General features: G+C 48.5%; 1 protein-coding gene across 2 annotated transcripts in view; it reads right to left on the bottom strand.

The window, feature by feature from the left end:
- LOC119461608 (novel acetylcholine receptor chaperone) overlaps window positions 1-16260 on the bottom strand; it is a 95041-nt gene that overhangs the window by 41080 nt on the left and 37701 nt on the right. The window contains exon 1 of one of the 2 annotated variants that reach the window (XM_037722968.2): window positions 15314-15492. The exons of the other annotated variant lie outside the window; for it this stretch is intronic. Within the exon in view, the coding sequence (XP_037578896.1) occupies window positions 15314-15424 (111 nt within the window). The 5' untranslated portion in view covers window positions 15425-15492. Of the gene's footprint in view, window positions 1-15313; window positions 15493-16260 lie in introns of those variants that run through there. 2 annotated transcript variants of the gene reach the window in all.

Below are 16260 nucleotides of genomic sequence, written 5' to 3'. Positions count from 1 at the left end.
TTCCAGAGCAGGTTTATTTTTTAGCGACAAACAAGGATTACAATGCATTCTAAAGGAAGAAGAGACTAACCTGGCAGCTTTCAAGAACTTCGGCACAAAAATAACCCAAATTATAAAAACTATATTAAAGTAGGTGACATCACGATGACGGCAATAGTGAGGTGCAAAATAAAAACAGGGAAGCTGGCCTTTAATTCCCAAAGAATGAATGCCAGCAAAGACTTTTTTTGTAAATTCCCTACTAGGTACAGTCTAAAACAATTTAGTGTGGCTGTTTGGTGTCTCTTTGAAGTCGCAGCATCAGATGAGTCGCTAATCGCAGCGCAATGGCATTGTGAGCAAACCTCCAAAGCCATTAACGTGCTTTCTTGTGCATATCTATGTGTCTCCTGCCTGGGCAACTGCTTTATGCAGAACACTTCCGAGTATTCAGGGTCACATGTTAGTGCACACTTTTTATCACTGTGGTGCACAATGTTTTCATTGAAAAGCCAGAGTACGAGGACTGGGAACAGAGTCTAGTACTGATGTCTGGCATATGTCATCACACACATTGATGTTTAAACACTCACCACTTGGACTGAGCGCATTGTGGAATTATATATGGTACAGAGCAGTAGCCCCCTACATCTGGAGTGATTGCAGTGGCTCCATACACAGAGCAACTTTAACATTTTTATATGTCTACATGTTTGTTTCCTTGTTCGCCACAAACAGTAAAAGCCCAGCACGTCAAGCAAGACTGTAGAAGCTGAGACCTCGGACAAGACAGAGGGCCCTCTCATTCGGCACCACACACTGTCTTAATGACAATTTTTTTTTTCTGTTCATTACATGCTGTGTTGTAGCTGTCCCTGTTTATATTCTTCCCGCATGTTAGTCCTCCATATAGAGAGATCCACAATGCAACCATAACCATCAAGTATTATTTGCTGAAGCTGGAGATGAGGCCTGGAAAATAAAACACCAAGAAAGACGAAGAAGTGAACTAGTGACACTCCCGCAGAAGTATCTACGAGGCACAGGATGAAAAAGCAGTGGCTTTATGTACAACTATGACATCGGGAACGACCACATTGTCACTGGCTTATGAACACAAGTGTCCCGTGCTCTACTGCAGATATTTTCAGACAGACCCTCTATTGCAACTGGCCCTGAGCTGAGATATTGCTAAAGGCAAGAGGGAACCTCACTTTTGTGCAGAAAATTGGCAGTCTTTCATTGAAACATTTCCCTCATTTCATGCACTTGATCATGGAAAGGATGGTCGTGGGCTTTGCTGCACTATCAAAAGCACCACCTGGCCCAAGAAACTGAACGGCCATCTAAGACAGACTACAAAAACCAAGTACTTTTGTTATGCTGATGAAGAATGTCAGGAGAGGGTGTACAGGCATTCATACAGAAGACAGGCAGTTTCAAGAAGCTTTTCTGGGCATGGGAAAGAAGATACTGTGGTCACTTACCAAGTCAAGAACGAATTAATGTTTCAGTACACATACCGGTGCCCTGTTCACAATTGAATTGACAAAAGCTTGCCATAACCGAAATACCTAATTGCCACAAAGAGGGCACACATGAAAAGGAAGACAAATTGACGACAGCGCAGGCAGCATTTGAAATCAGCATTCAAAGTGTCTTCCAAATGCACTTCCCATCGTAGCTATTCTTCATTGTTCCTCCAAAAGCTCATTCACACCGGCGACTGACAGCAGCCTCGTGACCAAGCTGGTCGCAAATGGTCACAATCGGTCACTTTTCTCGAAAAGCTGCTGTAGGTTGCTGCTCGATTTTACAGTCGCGCAACCACAGTCACAAAACTGCAGAACCAATCAGATGCGCAGGGACAGGACTGCAAACGCTAATAACTATTTTACGTGGGAATGCAATTGTGAGCACATGGCGACTGGGCAGTCGAACTTGCCGGTGTGAGCATCAGTCACCTTCAGTCGCTTTTTGTTCGCCAGTCGCAAATGGTCATGTGACTTCCACAAGTCTCCACTAGGAATGAGCCTCAAGTCACCTCTACACTTTTTCATGTTGTAAAGCAGCAGGACACCTTTTTTCGCAAGAAGAAGCAAGACACTTTTTAAATTAAGGCCTTCAATCATTTGTTGTAATTCGTCCCTAGTGTTGCTGAACAGGACAATGTCATCTGCTAACAGATGTGAGGGCTGGGCGTGATGGCTGAGGCGTGAAGGCTGAGGCGAAAATAATAGGGTAACGAACTATTTATAGAGAGCATAGTGGAGCGTGCCAAAAAACCGTGACCGTCCGTTGCGGCGGTCGTAGCGAACGAGAGTGACCCCTCCCTCGCTTGGGCTTGGTGTTGAGTCGGCGTAACAGCGCTGTAGGTGGCGCTAGTGATGAGATAGGCAGCACATGCGGGCGCTCACATCCCACCCCAGTCTGACTGACCACGTCTCGTGGTCAATTGCTTCTGCACACTGTCACATGCACGATACCACACCCACACACATGCGCGGAAACGCTGCAACTTCACTCGAGCACAAAGTCGTCGAGGTGGCTCGGTAGACATCGAGTGCGTTGGGGCCGTTGAGGCTGTTGCTGCTCTGTAGAGGCGACAACATTTGCTGCTGAGGCAGGCGTGGTCTCCGCATTGACGACGGGCTGTTGCTCGATCACTGGAGAAACTGGTGGTACATAAGGCTTAAGCTGGGACACGTGCACCGTTCGTGGTTGATTAACCAAACGAGATGTCAAGCATGACACACGTAAAGCCCTAAATGTGGATGGTGTAAGCTGCTCGATGAGGCGGTAAACACCATTGAAGCGAGGTGCCATTTTCTCATTGGCAACCGGAGCCTGTCGTCTCACCCAGACCATATCACCAACGGTAAAGGTGTGAGAACGGTGGCTGCGGTCGTAGCGCTCTTTGCATGCACCTTGGGCTGCTTCCGAATTGGTGGCTGCTTCGGAGCGCTGCACTGTTGTGTCGAGGATGCGCTCGGCAAGAGCGGAGTGCTGGAACGGACGATGTTGTTGGAGTGGAATCTTCGGTACGTAGCCATAGAGAAGCTGAAATGGCGTAAAGTTCGTGCTGGCATTCATGAACATGTTTACTGCAAATGCTGCCTCTTGAAGTTTGGTAGGCCATGACAGTGGTTCCATTGCACAGATCTTGCGGAGAGCTGCCAGGAGAGTTCCATTGCTTCTCTCGACTAAGCCATTGCCCTCAGGTCGATAGGCAGTTGTGAAATGGAGCTCCACGGAATGAAGACTCATGAAGCACTTGAACTCATTGGATTCGAAGGCTGAGCCATGGTCCGAGAGGCAGTGGTCTGGTGTGCCGTAAGTGTAGAACACATTGTGCAAATGCTTGATAACGTCACCCGTAGACGTGGACGAAACTGCTGCAGGCACGATATAGCGGGTGGCAAAATCAACGACGTTGAGAATGTAGCGCTTTGAGTTGATGGGTGGCATGGTTACATGGTCAATTGCTATGCTGGAAAATGGAATGTCCGTGGTAGGCATTCTGCCAAGAAGACCTACACTGCGTGAGGTAGGGCGATTGAACTGTTGGCAGCACTGGCAGGATGACACATATCTCTCCACTGATCGGTCCATGTCAGGCCACCAATAACGATCCTGGACCTTGAGCAACGTACGCTTTGTGTCAAAGTGCCCTGCACGATCATGTAATGCTTGTAGAATGGCAGGGCGCAGTTTGGACGGAGCTACGACTGCATACGTTCCCGATGACAGTCGGCGGTATGAGATGTCATCTAGCTTGGTGAACTCGGCTGGGTCCTCTTCATTGGCTAGGCGTGAATCTTCTCGGAATCTCGGAATCTTCTTGCTGCATCGTAGCCAGCGACTGCGAAGACTGTGTGACAGCACCTGCCAAACGGGACAAGTGGTCGGCTACAACATTTTGGCATCCTGGCTGATGTCGCACGGTGAAATCGAACTCTACGAAGTCCATGAGCATAGAAGTGAACCGACGAGATGGCCGCACGTTGGACGTTAAGCAGGCAACAGTCCAGTTGTCTGTGACCAGAGAGAATTTTCTGCCTAGGAGGTATTGGTGGAACTTCATGGTTATTGCCCAGTGAACGGCGATACACTCCCATACATTGCTGTGCAGTTTGCGTTCCTCCAACGTAAGTCCACGGCTGGCGTAGGCAATGACACAATCTCTGGTGTCTTGGATTTGTGATAACACTGCTCCAATGGCTTCCTGCGAAGCGTCTGTGGTTAGCGTTGTGGCTGCCATGGGGTCGAAGTGCGCCAAAAGGGGAGATTGGGTGAGGGCGGCCCGGATATTCTGAAAGGCCTGCTCACATTCAGTGCTCCAAACAAATGTGGGCGCCTTGATAAGAGCCTGCAAAGGGGCGACCACTTTCGCAAAGCCCTTAATAAAACGACGATAGAAGCTTGCTGTTTGCACCCAGGACAGCACTTGTTTCTGGTTTCGCGGAACTGGGATGCGACACATGGCTGTAGCTTTATCAGGATCTGGGAGCTGGCCTTGACTGGAAATAATAAAGCCCAGAAACCTAACTGAGGGTTGGCCAAAAGAGCACTTTTCCAATGAAGTCTTCAGTCCATTGACCTGCAGCAATTGCAACACCTCCCGCAGGATGCTTGCAAACGTGGAAAATGACTCAGCATAAACGAGGACATCATCAAGATAGGCACGGACTCCACATCTCTCAGGCCTAGGCTGCAGATCTTGGAACACTATTTGCATAATTCTCTGGAAAGTGGAAGGAGCGTTTTTCAGTCCAAATGGCATGCGCGTCCACATGTATGTGCCGTGATGAGTAATGAATGCTGTCTTCTCGTAGTCTTGTGGGCGTAAACTCACTTGCCAGTAGGCACATTTCAGGTCCAGGGTAGCAAAGTATGCGCAACCTGATATGTCCTGAATGATGTCATCTACCAAGGGCAACGGGTGCACTACTGTGATTGTGCGTTCATTCAAAGGTTTATAGTTCACACACAAGCGCTTTTTTTCCACGGGTCACCACCACAACCGGAAAGGCCCACAGGCCAGAAGCCGGGAGTATTATACCTTGGTGGAGCAACTTCTTCACCTGAGTTTCCACGAACTGCCTGTCCTCTGTAGCGTACCGGTATGGGCTCCGATTGTACGGTAAAGCATCAGGTAGCAGGTCAATGCGGTGCTGCATACCAGTGAAGTGGCCAAGATCATCATCATGGCGAGCAAAAACGGCAATGTGCTCGGCCAATATACCTTTTATAACTGACCCAGGGGCGGATCCAGGTTTTTTCTGAGGGGGGGGGGGGGTCAGCTTCTGTCAATGATGATGATGATGATAGTAGCCTTTCTTATTTACCAAAATTCACCGTTTCTGCTCACGATAAACCCATGTTTTATACGTCTAGAGCAACACCTGTAGCCCACCGTGGTGGCTCAGTCAGCTCAGGCGTTGCGCTGCTGAGCACGAGATCGCGGGATCGAATCCCGGCCGTGGCGGCCGCATTTCGAAGCAGGCGAAATGCAAAAAATGCCTGTGTGCTTGCTTTGTAGTGCACGTTAAAGAACCCCAGGTGATCAAAATTCATCCGGAGCCTTCCACTACAGCGTGCCTCATAATCAGAACTGGTTTTGGCATGTAAAACCCCAGAAAGAGGAGAAGACCTGTAGCGAAGCCAGATATCGGTTTCTCCGAGCTTATAGGAAAAAGACGTTACCCAATACAGCCATGTGCTTGGCGGCTGTGCCTGATAATACAGGGTGTTCAAAACTAAGCTTTATGCTTTTCTTAAAATTAGGCAGTGGGAGGCACGCGAAGACCACCTGTGCAAATAAGTTATGTAGCCAGGTGGGCACAAAGTGAGATGATAATAATCGCTGTGAGCAGCCCAATTAACTAAAATTGAACAATTATTTTTTGTCAACTGCAGTAAGTGGGTATGTTTGTATTGAAAACTTAGAGGCAGTCGTGTTTCTTACTGCAGTCAATAAAAAGTTAATTATTCAATTTTAGTCAATTCGGCTGCTCACAGCGATAATTATCTTCTCACTTTGTGTCCCCCTGGTCACATAACTTATTTGCGCAGGTGGTCTTCACGTGCCTGCCAGTGCCTAATTTTAAGAAAACCATAATGCTTAATTTTGAACACCCGGTATATCTAGCCTGTGTTGTTTCTTAAAATAAAATTTGGGATGATCTGCTGCAGGTTCGTTATAAATGCGTAAGCACGGATCCGTCTTTGGAGTTCTGTTGGAACACCTTGTTTTCCTTAAGGAGATTCTTTGTGTTCGGCTGAGACACCTTCGTTTGCTTTGAAGCTCGAACGCGGCATCCACTACGCTGGTTGTTTACGATATGCGAATCACCGCGTATGAAGACTCATGACGCTACCTACAAGAAGAACGATATGGTGTAGTAGCCGAGAGCGCGAGCCAGCGTCTTCATGTTTTGTTTCCCACGCTACGCCATCCGTTTACACAAGGCGCGCATCTGCTCCCGTTTCTCTAACCACGGGACGCCATCCTTGGCCCGCACGCCGGCGTTGGCCGTTGATGTCACGCTCCCCCACTTCGCAGCCGCTGCTCGAGACAGCCCCGCTCCGCGAGAACGCCCACTCAGATAAACGGATCCGGCGGCTTTGACCCTACTATGCTTAATGTACGGTAATAAAACTGCGAAGTTACAATGAAAAACTTGTAGCGTACGAACGGTACTGTGCTCGTACTGGATATTGTCAACGTGTAACTGTGATCACAATGAGGGCTACAGTTAAAAAAAGTTGCCCATGCGTAGTTCTTAGTTTAGCTGTTAGTTATTATTTATACAGGGTTTGTCTGAAAAGTAATGTCAGTGAGTCGATTAAAAAGAAATTATTGATCAGATCGGTACAACACAATAAAATGTTTCGTCGTTACATTGCTTCTAGTGAGATTTCCAACCATCGAAGGCGTCACGGTGGGCCTCCTTAGGAATGTCCTTTAGAGTCTTGGTGCAAGCCTTTTCGACTTTGCCAACTGTCGCGAAATGATGTCCTTTCATGAGAATTTTCAAGCGCAGAGAGAAGAAGAAGCCTGGGAGAGCCATTCATTCTCAGATGCGTATATATTCCCACATTTATGTTTGTATTGTTTTATACACCCCCTTTCTGATTGTTATTTCAAACTACCCGGTTCTTGACCAATCCCCCAGAGTGGGTATGTGCCAGTAACTCCAAGGCTCTACCTCTACCTACGTCAGGACTGTAGGGTGGCTGGGGAACCGTTGGCATCTTTCAATCGGCCAGGAAGCGGGTCACGAAGAAGGCGGTGCAGGCTGCATGGTGCGTTGTCATGGTGAAAATTCCAATCGCCACCGATATCAGGCCGGGTGCGATGAATCCTTCGTTTGAGTCGCTTGAGTACTTTTACGTAGAATTTGGCGGTCACGGTTGTGCCATGGGGTACAAACTCATGGTTGACAAGGCCACTGATGTCAAAGAACACAATCAGCATGGTCTTGACCTTTGACTTGCTAATTCTGGCCTTCTTGGGGCGAGGGGACGCCGAGCTGTGCCACTTGGCACTTTGCCTTTTTGTTTCGGGGTCGTATTCAAACACCCAAGTCTTGTCACCTGTGATGACATTGTCCAAAACGTGGGGGTCACTTTCGCACAAGTCCCAAACCTCCTGGCACGTTTCAACTCGGCTCGATTGTTGGTCGTCCATTAACATTTTGCGCAAGATCTTCGCGCACACTTTTCGCATCTGAAAATTATTCGTCAAAATCTCGCGAAGGGTACTTTTTGGAATGTTTACTGTCTGTGCCACTAAACGGACACTAAAACGAGGGTCTGAGTATAAAAGATCTCTCGCGCGCGTCACATTTTTGTCGGTAATGGTCGTTGACGGCGGTACAGCGCGGGCTTCATCGCTGACCTCTTCACAACCTTCTAAAAAGACCTTGTGCCTCCGGTAAATTTCACGTTCTGACAAACAATTATCACCAAAAGCTGTCTTTATCATAGGAAAAGTTTCCACTGCAGACTTGCCGAGTTTCACACAAAACTCGATGGCAATTCTTTGTTCAAACGAGTGCTGCATTACGGCTTGCACGGTAAATGAAAATGAGTTGATGAAAAACCTTGTCCTTACTCTCCAGATGGTCGCAGACGACTGAGCGACCGCGCGTGCTTAAGCTAACTTCCCCCTCCACCAATTCCAACTGGTCTTAGCGCGCTGCGACGTATAGTCGCTGCACAATATAATCACTGACATTACTTTTCGGACAAACCCTGTATATTAACACTTCAGCAAGTGATCTCTTTCATTAAGCAGGTTGGTCGCGGAACCGATGACAGCCAATGAGGCAACTGATGACACCCCAAGGGGCAACTAAGTTGATCAGGCGCGAAGGCGCTCGCACGGACATCGGCGTGCTTGGCAAAAGGGACGTCCCCTCGTTCATTCGACGCCACCGACGGGACGAGTAAGGCACCGCCGGCGCCAGGAGGTCCAAGGTGTTCGTGAGAAAAAATAACTAGGGCAACTTCGCGACACCACACCCCGACGGAATACAACTAAGCTTGTGAGCGAGCTAGCTTTACTTCTACATGGCTGATATCACTGGTACTCGCGAAAAATACTTTTGAAGAATGCTGGTGTGGCCATATTTTTTTGCGACAGGGGCCATCCCCCTGTCAGCGAGGGGTGTTGCAGAAATCAGAGGGGGGGGGGGGGTCAGGACATCCGGACATCCCCCCTGGATCCGCGCCTGAACTGACCACTGCGTGAGGGTGAGCTGGCTGCCAACGCGAGCCGGTGGAATGTCAGGATGAATGTGCACGAGCGCCGTGTCGGAAGCGAGGAAGTTTGACACTAGAGGAGCGCTACTTGAGGGCAACGTTTGGGCTGCTAACGCTTGCCATGGTGGCTGCTCTGGCAACGGCAACGGATCACGTTGTAGGCAGTCTTTGGAACTGGGCCTGGTTTCAGGAAAAAGGACGGACCTTGTTGGGATCACAGCATTTGCCATTTTTGGGACTAGCTTTTGGTTTGCGGTAATGGTGATATTCCTGGCTGTATGCTGCAACTGTGCTGGCTTCGGAGGCTCAAAGATGAGACGTGCCTGCGCTGCCGAGAACCAATCCTCACCAAGAATGAGGGGGAGTACATTATCTTCCAAAACAGCAGCTTCAACAACTCCTGTGGCTGGGCCGATGGATATCTTCAAAAATGCAGCACCGACAGGTAGCACTGTGCTTCCTCCTACCACCACGAGTGGAGGCTCGGTCCATGGGATGATCATGCTTGCAGGCACACGAGCTTTAGAGATTAATGTCACCTTGGACCCAGAGTCAGGAAACGCTTCACACTCACCGACTCCACTGAGAGTTGCGTTGAAGAAGGGGCATTGCTGTTGTGAGCCGTCAAGCGGAACGGGTGCACTGTGCAGTGCTAGGGGCTGCTGTGTCTTGGGCATGGTTGGAGGCGCTGGTGATGATAAGCGGCTGGTGCGTGTAGGGCACTTGGATGCCAGATGACCCAAGGCATGACATTGGTAGCAGACAGCTTGAGACAGGTCTTGACTGCTACGAAAAGCTGGAGCGCCATACTGTGCCAAAATAGCTGCATAAGTAGCTTCTTGTTGCTCGGCGGGCAGCTCTGAAATGCGCGTTTTTGGTGTGGCCCCTCGGGAGGACTGTGGTGTCGATTGTTCTGAGCGAGGCTGCTGGCGCTCTGCGGGCTTAGCGGCACGAAAGGGTTGCGACGGCGGCAAAACAGAACCGGCAAATGGTGACGGGCTTGCTTTGGCGTGCAGATGTTGCGCACTCTTGTCAAGGCTGGTGCAAGTAGAAATAAACTCAGCTACCGTGGGCGGCCGGTTGGCTGCTATGGCGGCGAGGATGTGTTGTTCCCGTAAACCATGCAGCAGGTAGTCAATCTTTTGGGCCTCAGAGAGGTTAACAGGGCAACGCTCAATGATCTTCAACTTGGCAAAGGCATATTGGTGCAAGCTTTCGGATGGGGCCTGGGTTACCCGCATGACCTGCTCTTGCCACTCAATGAGGGACAATTCTGTACAAAATGTGTCCTTCAGGGCGGCACTCCACGTGGCCCAGGTGCTGTACTGGTTGCCGAACGCGAGATGCCAGTCTCGCGCCGTGCCTTTCAGCTTGCTAGCTGCGATCAGGCGTGTGGTGGCGTCGTCCCACGAGGCGAGCTGCTGTACTCGTCGTACGTCGTCAAGCCATGTATTGACACCATGGCTGCGCAAACCAGCGAATTGCGGGATGGACGATGACAGGTCTGGCAGTGTTGTCACCGTTGTTGCAGGGCAAGGTAGCTGCTGAAACAGCATGGCGAGGCTCTGTAGAGTGGCTGGGTCCAGCGTCAAAGGCGCCGTAGCGGTCGAGGCGGATTCATTCGTTTCAACCGAGGGGGTAGCTTCACGCTGCTGCTGAATGTCAGCTTGCAAACGCTGAAAGAGCTCCTCTTTCGAACCTGTGATGTCCAGCTGTCGACGGGCCAATTCTTCGCGTATAAGGTCGACGCCGAGGCGCGTCATGGTCACCGGGTCGAGATTCTGCCACACAATTCCCGGCATGGCATTGCGCCGAGCCGGCTACACGCTGACGTTTACACATGAAACACACTCTTGCTCAGTGAGTCCACCAGCAAGCGCATGCAGGCGCGCACATGGAAGCGAGCGGACGGCGGGAAATGTTCTGGCGGTGACAAAGACAGGAATGGCGGAACGTCTGTCACGGAGTGAAGGCGAAGGCTGGCTTGTTTACTGATGCGCTGGCATTCTTGCGTGGCTGAGTGGCTGCACAAAGGCTCGGGCGTCGATTGCGCCAGATGTGAGGGCTGGGCGTGATGGCTGAGGCGTGAAGGCTGAGGCGAGAATAACAGGGTAACGAACTATTTATTAGAGAGCATAGTGGAGCGCGCCAAAAACCGTGACCGTCCGTTCCGGCAGTCGTAACGAACGAGAGTGACCCCTCCCTCGCTTGGGCTTGGTGTTGAGTCGGCGTAACAGCGCTGTAGGTGGCGCTAGTGATGAGATAGGCGGCACATGCGGGCGCTCACACCGAAGGTTGCTGAAATATTCGCCACTGATCCTCACTCCTAAGCATTCCCAGCTTGAATACTTCTAAGCATGTAGTAAATAGCATTGGAAAGATTGTCTCATTGCCTGACCCCTTTCTTGGTAGGTAACTTTCTACTTTTCTTGTGGAGAACCAAGGCAGTTGTGAATATTTCCGAAGATATTCATGTAGGCCTCCAGTACTGCATGATCACGCAATGCCTGTATGACTACTCATATCTTTACTGAATCAAATGCCTTTTCATAATCTATGAAAGCCCTATGGAGAGGTTGATTGTACTCCAAGGATTCCTCAATATCTGATTGATGACATGCATGTGATGCAGTGTAGAATATCCCTTCCTGATACAACCTAGTTCTCTTCTTTGATTGAAGTGTTGCCCTAATTCTATTCGAAAATATCTTGGTGAATATTTTAAACAATACTGAAAACAAGCTAACAGGCCTATAATTTTTCAATTCTTTAACCTCTCCCTTCTTATGAATTAGTATAATGTTGGCATTCTTCCAGCTCTCTGGTACACTTGAAGTCGTGAGGCATTGCATATAAAGGGCTGCAAGCTTTTCAAGCATGATGTCTCCTCTGTCTTTTAGTAAATTGACTGTTATTCCATCTTCTCCAGTCACTTTTCCACGGGTGATGTCTTGCAATGCCCTTCAAACTTCATCGTAGTTAGAGAAGGAGCCTCTGTATCCTGTTCATCACTACGTCGAATGAAGGTAGTGTGGCTGCTCTGGGTACTGTACAGGTCAGTATATAATTCTTCTGCTGCGTTTATTATGTCATCAAAATTGCCGATGGCATTACCCTGCTTATCTTTCAGTGCATACACCTTGTCTTGTCCTATGCCAAGTTTTTCTTTTCATTGATTTTATGCTGCGGCCATTCTGTACTGCTTCCTCAATCTTGTTAATTTCTTCATCATCATGACTGGAGGTTGCGCTTGTGCTACCTTTACTCTATACCTCCTATTCAGCTTTATTACGACTGCTACTCTCTCATTGATGCTGTAGAATTATTAATGTTGCCCACTATGTCCCTATGACTTAGAATTCATGCACCACATTCTCTCTTATATGGAAGAGCTCTGTAGCACAGGATGTGGCTGTTAGTCAGCCTTACCAGTCATCTCACTAAGGCCAATAATATCCCAGGCAATGCCTGATAACTCCTCAAAGAGCCCTGCTAAGCTAGATTCACTCAAGGGGGTTTGTGTGTTAAACGTTGCCAGGCTCAGTTTCCAGCGTGGCCTGTCCGGATCCAGAGATGCTTAGCACCCTCTGCTGCGTCTCACGTCTGACCACCGCCTTGGTCAGATGCTCTGCAGCTGCTGGGGACTGAGGGCCATGGGTTAATTGCAGAATCTAGTGTAAGGTAGTGTATGTAGTACTAATTTTATTTGCATAATTAACTCGATCCTATGCACAGTGGAGTACAGCATGGTGGCTCAGTGTGACCAGTTTTTTCTTGTTATTTCTACCTTTCTCCCTCTGGTCTCTAGAGCAACAAAGTGGACAGTACACGGTATAGGCACCAGGCATGGGATGAGTTTCGACCGGTGGCGCCTTCATGCGGCAGCGCCACAAATGTAATGGCACGTGACCACCGGGCCGGGCGCAGCGGGCGCTGCCGCCAGCTACGCTGATTTCATACGGGTGTCACACGACGCACTTTTGATCGCAATGATGCCCGATCTGGATTGAATTTCTCGGTCATGATTGGCTCCTTAGCGCAAGCTGTGCGAGGGAGCCAATCGCAGTCGAGAATTTCGATCCGGATGTAGGCTTCATCGCGATAAAAAGTGGTTGTGTGACATCTATGTTAGTATGTTCCATTGCTTTTTTTTTTCTGTTTTGCGTTACCGAAATACCATGTGAAACCAAATCTGATCAAATATCTTACGTTTTTGGGTGCACGAACAGTTCCTGAAACATGACTGAGGCTGGCTAGACAATTCAATTCAAACGTTTTTCATTGTGGCATTGTGATTTGCAGGCGAAAAGACTGTATAGGTGAGGTCTGTAGGCAACAGCATGTACAGTTCTCAGCAATTGAAACGAGATACTTGAAGTGCATGGTCGCCGGCACTTTTTGCACCAACTTTAAGCGCTGGGTACACCAAACTGATGCATCGTGGTGTACAGTGAAAGCGATAACCTTTGTGGCCCATTGTGACTGCATTTGGTCCCACATCGATCACCTACTGCTCACCTGTTTCGTGAAAAAAAGAAGAAACGGCAGCCATGCGTTCTGAGTATCGCGCTTTGATTGCCGAGCACTGTACGTAGGTCTCCGACGCTGCTTTGCTATGGTCTAGTTACTAACATTATTAAAAGAGCCGTTCATTAGCAAGAGCTTCGTGTCCCATGTGAATTGCCTGTCTTTGCCTCTGCAGGTGTAACAGCTCCGGAGCTTGGGCACTGAAAGCAAACACTTTAATTGGTAGTCGTCAGTTTTCCGTCTTATCAGTGTATCAGCCTGCCCTTTATGGGGTATATTTTCCTTCCTCGCGCTTTCCAACTCTGGTTGCGTCCGGCACATGACTGGTTGCTGTGCATCGACGGCGAACATAAGCGCAGCGGCATGTTCACACTCGCCGCCAACGATGGCTCTCGTTGTGCTAAGCTGTGGGAAATGGACCATGACTGATGGTTAAGTTAGTTTATATGACATTAAGAATGGCAAAAGTACTACAAAGATAAAATGAATTACAACGGACAGAGAATAGGAACGTACTGATACGTGTGCGATCGGCGAAGCAGCTCAAGAAACAGAAAAAGGGAGACGTACGTCTCCTTTTTTTAAAATCCATAACATTTGTGTTCTTACTATACCTGGTGCTATGAATGTGATCCGCCCCGTACAAGTGACGACCTTTATCAAAAAAGACACACGAAAATGTGCTTTCCGGTACATCAGCCCTTAAAACCCGCAGTGCGAAATCACCAGAAGCACCGAGCGCCTTCGTGCCGTCATCTGCTTCACATTCCAGTGCTGTGACAGCTGCCATTCGCGTCGCTCTTTGCCAGCACATTGCTGGCTCCTTACGACGGCCGCCCAGAGCCTATTGTGGTGCCAAGAGGTTTTGTTCGACCTTTACACATTTTCCAATCAATAAAGTACTTCTTCTTGCTCGAAATACAAATTATACGATGCTTCAGCAAATGAAGCTGTATGATGCACCTAAGTGGCAAAGTGCTTTTTCCTAAAGGAAGGAGTATTAAGGAGAACAGCAAGACAAATGTAAAACAATTCTTTATGGACCGCGGCTTAATTAGTATGCAACTAAGATGAGGATGCCATCCCGCCAGATGAATGAATTACGAAATGTTAGTAACTGTTTGATTGTTTTGTTTCTTTAAGTAATAAGAATATCCATCTCTTTCCACACACACACACACACACACACACACACACACACACACACACACACACACACACACACACACACACACACACACACACACACACACACACACTATATATATATACATACATACACACGAGGCCGCGGCATCGAATCCCGGCCACGGCGGCCGCATTCGATGGGGAGAAATGCGAAAACACCCATCTACTTAGATTTAGGTGCATGTTAAAGAACCCTAGGTGGTCTAAATTTCCAGAGTCCCCCACTACGGCGTGCCTCATAATCAGAGCGTTGTTTTGGCACGTAAAACCCCATCATTTAATTAATTTAAATTTTTAACACGCACACTGGCAGCAACTGCTGTTTGCCCTGCGGGCCCCATTTGAGTACTTTCATTAGAGCGCGCAAAATACGCTGCATGACTCAGCTGCATCATTAGCCCAAAGTCTTCCGGTGCCTAAGCGGTCGATCACCTATGCGGCTTGCAAGAAATATGTACGATGCACTCAGCAGAGTGGCACGTATGCACGCAGTATTACGAAGATCGATACCCATGCTAGTGCAACATGCGGACACAATCGCTTACAAGTCATACCGGCTTACTATGTGGGTTACCGTGATGAAACTATTCATCGAATAAAAGTAGTCGCAATAAAGGGCAAGCGACAAAAAGCATCCTGTGCACGAAATCTTCATAGGAACGGACTGCCTCATTCATTATTTCCCCGCTCGGACTCAAGCCCGGTTTTCATGGCGTTCTCGCGCAAGCAGCACCAACTATTGCATTTGTGGTGGTAAATAAAAAAAAATATGAATAATAATCGTGCAAGAAGAGATCTGCTAAATTTGCCGCTATCAATGAGTCTCCGCGCGGTTGAATCCGCTACGTACGATCTCCCGGTGCATCTCCCGGTTGATGTTCGGCGTCACTTTCATCGAACCGACGAATATGAAGAAGAGTCCCAAGAACACGGAAAGAGTGGTCAGCACGATGGACTTCATTGTGAAACCGTTTCCAGTGTACCGAGCAACGATACTTTCCTGGATTGCCCCTGTAGATACCACTTCCTTACAAGCTCAAGTCTTAATGACAAGCGGCCAGTAGCACTAGCACGACCAGCACCTCGAAAGTTGAACCAACAAATCAAGTCTTCCGCTCGTAAAAAGCGGGCGCTGTGAACGCTAAAGATAATCTTTTCAGCTCAGTGATGTTTAACAATCTCAAAGGCTATGCTTTTTCTGCCTGCACGCCCCAAAAATTATTTAAGAGCCAGATACACAACACACACGTCGTATGTTAAACATCATTTTGATGATTATTGAAACGTTTGAAAGTTGCTTGAAAAACACAAGGCGTTCTTGAAGTGTTTGCTGCTTCCAAATATTTTGGCGCATGCAGTCCGAAAACGCATAACTCTCGAGATCCGTTTTAGTTATACAGAGAGCTGTCGCTGGGATACACCACCTATTTTTTATAAAGCTGCCGCATTAATAACGTCAAAAGCCTGAATTCTATGACGTGTTTTCAGTTCGCGCAATCGCTTTCGCCGCAAGTAACCTGTAAAAGCGTAGCCCTCAAGATCTGCAATTCTTATTATGATGGCGCCGTCGGTGGAGCGTGAATTTGGATAGGCGTTGTCCAAATCCACAACCCGTATGGTGGCACTCTCTGTATCTAAAATGTAGATCTTAAAGACCGAATGCGCCGGACCCGTTAGACGCGATTGCGAGAGCCGGCTAGAGCCGAAAACATGCCATAGATGTCGGGGTTTGCACACCACCTATTGCCAAAGCATCTAACCTTCCCTTATGTGGCCACATCGAAACTTCCATCCAGT

This window comes from Dermacentor silvarum, chromosome 8 (genome assembly GCF_013339745.2).
Source record: "Dermacentor silvarum isolate Dsil-2018 chromosome 8, BIME_Dsil_1.4, whole genome shotgun sequence".
NCBI classification, from domain to species: Eukaryota; Metazoa; Arthropoda; class Arachnida; order Ixodida; family Ixodidae; genus Dermacentor; species Dermacentor silvarum.
This window is presented reverse-complemented; position numbering and strand designations above follow the sequence as displayed.